The sequence below is a fragment of the Nansenia antarctica genome, assembly GCF_963989245.1.
Source record: "Nansenia antarctica genome assembly, chromosome: 20".
Classification (NCBI taxonomy): domain Eukaryota; kingdom Metazoa; phylum Chordata; class Actinopteri; order Argentiniformes; family Microstomatidae; genus Nansenia; species Nansenia antarctica.
The window spans coordinates 14,362,263-14,367,274 of NC_137693.1; the positions used below are offsets into that span (position 1 = coordinate 14,362,263).

Sequence of the window (5,012 nt, forward strand, 5' to 3'; positions counted from 1 at the left end):
TTATTTAAGAAGCCCTGGTTGGAATTGATCTTGACGCTACAATAATAATGGATACCCAGTCATAACTGTGTAGCCTGCAGCGGGGGTACTTGCTTTGGTTTCCAGTCGAGCCTAGCTACTAAACACAGTCCTGTTTCAAAGAGGCTCATACAGCTCTGTGACCTACCTCTGATACCTTGCTGTTTGGCTCATAATTGAGGTTAAACAGGTGTCTCAGACTACCTGCAGGGTCAGTGAGCTCGGGACGTGACGGGCATCCACACTGGAAATCACTTCAATGTCAGCCAGCCTGAGAGGCCTGCAGTAGGTTAGAGGAGACATCATTAAAACTAATATTAGACCAGCTGCGACTATATCAACATCAAAGTCAGCCTAATGTCGCTAGTTCAAAGCACATCATGATTATTCACCTCATTCGCCAGAAAACAATCATACCTCTCAGACTCATCATTAAATATAGCTCACACTTGACGGAAGACCTCCGGCTGGGGATAGCTGTTTAAGAACCAGTCAGTCAAGTCCTTAGGTAAATGCTTTGTACATCTAAGCAAACATTTATGCTGGGTGATTGTGATGGAGAGGAGACAGATGTATGTGGTGAGAGTAACTAACTGAGATTCTCTACACCTCCAGGCTCAGCATAGGCCCTGGTGCTGGAGGCTTTAGAACGGTCCCAGAGGGACACCAGGATAGACTCATGGCCTGGGGCCAAACCACTGGATCTGTCAGGAATCTGTGGAATTTCAATGTTCTACTGCGGTGGAATACACGTTCCTTTATACTAGGAACATTCAAAGATAAATTCAGCATTTGGTAAATTATTTCATTCAACAAAAAGTGGTAAACAACTGACTGAGAATCAGGACCTTAATGCTTTTCAAGGAAAAAATCACAGAAACTCAGTTGTTTCTCAAGTTTCAGGTTTTATTACAAACATGAGTGTACAATACAAAAATACTACATAATTCAAAGGTCACCTGATATTTTGAAATACCTTTTGTTTTTTTTGCTGAGAAAGGTAACAAGACATTCAGCATAGAAAATATATTTGTACAGTGGTCAAGAAAACAGACCTATAACATTTTATCTTTCATTTACTACAAAACAATGACATCGCATACATACCAGATACATTTTTCAATTCAACTCCTATCTAAATGCATTTTATTTACAGTATACTTTCAACCCAACAAAGACTTTGACTGACGGGTGAAAATGTCAGTCTGTCAGTAACTGACCAAATCTTAACAGAAAGACTGGCTGGCTGTGAACGAGACTCTGGACCCAACTGAGATCCTGACAAGAGTGAAAACATGTGATTTCACTAACGTACAGTCTTATGCTATAAACAGTACAGAACATTGGTTGGCTTTTACTTACTAAGTGACAATCTGAAAGCCTTATACTAATTCATCACATTCATTAATCCAGAAAGTTGTTCCCTCCAAAATGCCTTTGTTCACTCCCCTTCACAGATCTGATAGGATTGGACTTGTAAGCCTCAGCTCCATCATATTTGCTTACACATATGAGTGGTATATTAGAACATTGGTAGTTGAAATTCTGATTTACCCAATCTAGATTTTTTTCATTGAACTAAGATATGTTAGTGTATGTTAGGGAAAACATGGCGAAAAAAGACAGTTTTGGTCCCAAAACCTCATAGCTAATTTAATGTTAAACAATTAAATTACCACACATTTGGAACATGTCTCTCTTGAATTGATTTAACCACACAACTTTCATTATAACCAAGAAGTGGTTGCCTGGCAACTTGCTCAATCGGTTCGCATGCAGGAACTATTTGAGTCTCCTAGGACTGGGGCAACTCATCGGCATAATCGATTACGGAGATACGTTGATTTGTATAATGTTCGCCGGCATGTCACAAAGAAGATGGCTGCGTCCGGTCAAAGCATGGATTCACCATCTGAACTGAAGTATGGGAGTATTTTAGACAGACCCAACACCCTACACTGTCACCACGACTGCCAGTGGCCCCTGGCCTGAGCTAGATTACTCTTCCTGCTACAACTGGTGAACTGATGATTCTCTTGCTTAGTCAAATGTATCGATTGTAAGTCGCTTTGGAATAAGTGCCAAACATGTAAATGTAACACTGTGGTGTACACCAGCTAACACCAGCTAACACACCACTTGATCAACACTTGAAGCGAAGGCATCCCGGAGAGCTTTGTCAAGACGGCAGCCAGACAGCACCGTAAGTCTTGTTTACTTTGTGTCCCCACCCACCAAGCATGATATATTAGGATTATCATCATGGTAACGTGTTTCTGTTAGTAGTTGTCACTTAAAATTGATTTTCTAAAGGTTTCTTCATCAATAGAGAACTGACCCCTTCACTCTTCTAACATACAACTCTGCACCTACCCAGATCTATCTGACCACCTACCCAGACCTATCTGATCTGATCTGTGATGGGGTGTGAATGAGGGCACATGGGAGGGAACAACGTTCTGGAATTAAATATGTGATTCATCTGTAGCCCTCTAGATGAGCCCTGGAGGTGTGTGATGTCATTCTACGTCCCCTGCGGCCCTGGAGGTGTGTGTTTATAGTCCGTGCAGGCTGGAGCTGACGATGTCCATGAAGGTGGCTTCTATGCGGTAGCACAGCTGCACGTCAGGGTCGGCCCCCCCCAGCCCCTCTGCTGCCCTCTGGGGCAGGCTCAGCTTGGACCCCCCTCCAGACACCTCCTGGGGCTTCTCCTTCAGGTACTGCAGTCCTGGGGGGGGGGGACGGACAGGTTAGACCACAGGAGAGACACCAACACTGATTCACAAATGACACGATGATAACCCAGTAAACAAAGAGTCCAAAAGACGTCCTCAGGGAAGCCAGAATGTGGGTTCAGATGACGTCTTTCTAGGACGTCCAGATGACGTCTTTAGGACGTCTTATGGACTACAGAATCGTCTTAGAAAGACGTCATCTGAACCCACATTCCGGCTTCCCTGAGGACGTCTTTTGGACTCTTTGTTTACTGGGAATAATAATACTACTACTACTAATAATAATATAGTTGTTATTATTATATTGTGTGGGGATCAGTCTCCAGACTTACTGGCGATGAGCGGGTCGATGTCCCGGGCCTTGGTGGCCACATCTGAGGCGCACACCTGGCCCGTCTGCACCAGCAGGGCCGCCACGTCCTCATACAGGGGGGGGAAGGCCTGGCAGAACGCCACCAGGCAGGGCAGGGTGGGCATGAAGAAGGAGAACCGCTTGGCACGGGTCAGCACTGGAACACACACACACACACACACACACACACACGGGTCCATGTCACAACAGCAGCTCAATACGTCACATGGTTGAAAAGCAGGGCGGCTGGTACACACTGAACAGTGTGGAATAGAGAAAGCTGCACTGACAGACACCCACCAGGAGATGGCAGTAACATATCAAAGGATACAGAGAGGGAGTGGCGAGACCCAATAAAGAGGGACACCATAAAGAAGGAAATGATAAGGGGGAGGAGGAGAGAAATGAGACAACCTCCCCTCTTCCCAAAACAACAACAACAACAACAACAAGAGACCAAAGAGAGAGAGATTAGCGGTGGAGGAGTTAAGCGCTAACCTGTGAGCAGGGTGGCCATGACACTGATGGCCAGGCGCGCCACGCTGAGGGACTTGGGCAGGGCGTACTGGGTACACAGGTGGGACAGCAGCTGGATGGCAAAGATCTGGAGGGGGAAACACAACACGCACACACCTTGGTTAATGCCCATCCAGAGCAGAGAGGCTGGCACAGGGAGGGTGTAGCTGGAGGCTCCAGGTGAGGAGGCCAGACCAGGGGGAGGGTGAGGGGGGGCCTCACCTGCTTCTCCAGCTGGGGCTGGGCCAGCAGCTCTGGGATGAAGTCCAGGCAGATATGAATAGAAGGGATGCCTGCCACCGTCAGGGGCAACAGAGCTTGAGGGTAACCCTGACAGAGGGAGAGAAGGGAGGCGGTGGAGGGGAAGAAAGATGGGAGGGGAGGGGAGGAGAGGGGAGGGGAGGGAGGTAACAGTATGATAGGAAAGGAGGAATGGAAATAGAAGGAGAGAAACAAGAGCAGAATTTATCAAATGTTTTATATACATAATAATAAAAAGGCAAAAGAGAATAGGGATAAAATAAAATAAAATAAAAAGAGTGAGCAGAGGATAAGAGATTAAACTGTCGCCTTCTGATGTAAACACAGACCAGCGTGTGTCCCCGCACGCACGCCGTCTTATGTAAGCGGCGTGGAGCCAGGCTGGATTAGGGCGACAGAGAGTCAGGATCGTATGGATGAGGTCCAACATACGGCCGCCTCCGTACTTCTGGGAACACTGCAGTAGTTCATCCCTCCTCACCACTGACTGTTCTGACAGGCCAACAGCCCTACAGGGGTTCAAACATGTCCTCGTCTTGTCCTTCTGACCTTAAAACTGTAAATACCGCACAGCAACATTCACCTCAGCCTTCAGGGCCGTGTTGCACAGCGTCAATATAACACAATCTGACAGGACTCACTATCATAGGAGAAAGAAAATCTGCCGACAGGTCGATATAGAATCAATAACTGAGTTATTGACGAGTAAAAACAAAACAAATCCATTATCAACGAGTGTGTTTACCTGGAAGTGCACCAGCTTGGCGATGTTGGGGTCAGCGATGAACATCTGGTGCAGGAGACAGCAGATGAGACACTGCACCTCCCTCAGGTCGCTGAGCAGCCCCCCCTCTGGCTCTCCCTCCCCCTCCGCCCTCCCCCTCGCCCCGGGGCCCTCTCTCTCCTGTTTGAGGGGGCCGGCGGGGCCCCTCATGCTCCTCAGCAGGCTCTCCCCAGGGGCGCCCCCTGGCTGCTGTTCGTCTGAGGTGGGCAGACACACCTCTAACAGGATCTGGACCGCGGCGCTGTCCTGGGATCAGAGAGAAACGACAGAGGGAGTGAGCGTGATGATCTGAAATATCGGGAGCTCGATTGTGTGCGCACGTGTGTGCGTCAGTGTTAATTTTGGC

The 5,012-nt window shown here is 47.6% G+C and overlaps 1 protein-coding gene across 1 annotated transcript in view; it reads right to left on the reverse strand.

The window, feature by feature from the left end:
* Positions 1 to 1,638: 1,638 nt before the first annotated feature.
* The window catches only part of ints2 (integrator complex subunit 2), a 36,415-nt gene continuing 33,041 nt past the window's right edge, over positions 1,639 to 5,012 (reverse strand). The window contains exons 21-25 of the mRNA XM_080550168.1: positions 4,628 to 4,912; positions 3,844 to 3,951; positions 3,604 to 3,709; positions 3,086 to 3,262; positions 1,639 to 2,746 (exon numbers count right to left, since the gene is read on the reverse strand). Coding sequence (XP_080406294.1) covers positions 2,574 to 2,746; positions 3,086 to 3,262; positions 3,604 to 3,709; positions 3,844 to 3,951; positions 4,628 to 4,912 — 849 coding nt within the window. The 3' untranslated portion in view covers positions 1,639 to 2,573. The remainder of the gene's footprint in view (positions 2,747 to 3,085; positions 3,263 to 3,603; positions 3,710 to 3,843; positions 3,952 to 4,627; positions 4,913 to 5,012) is intronic.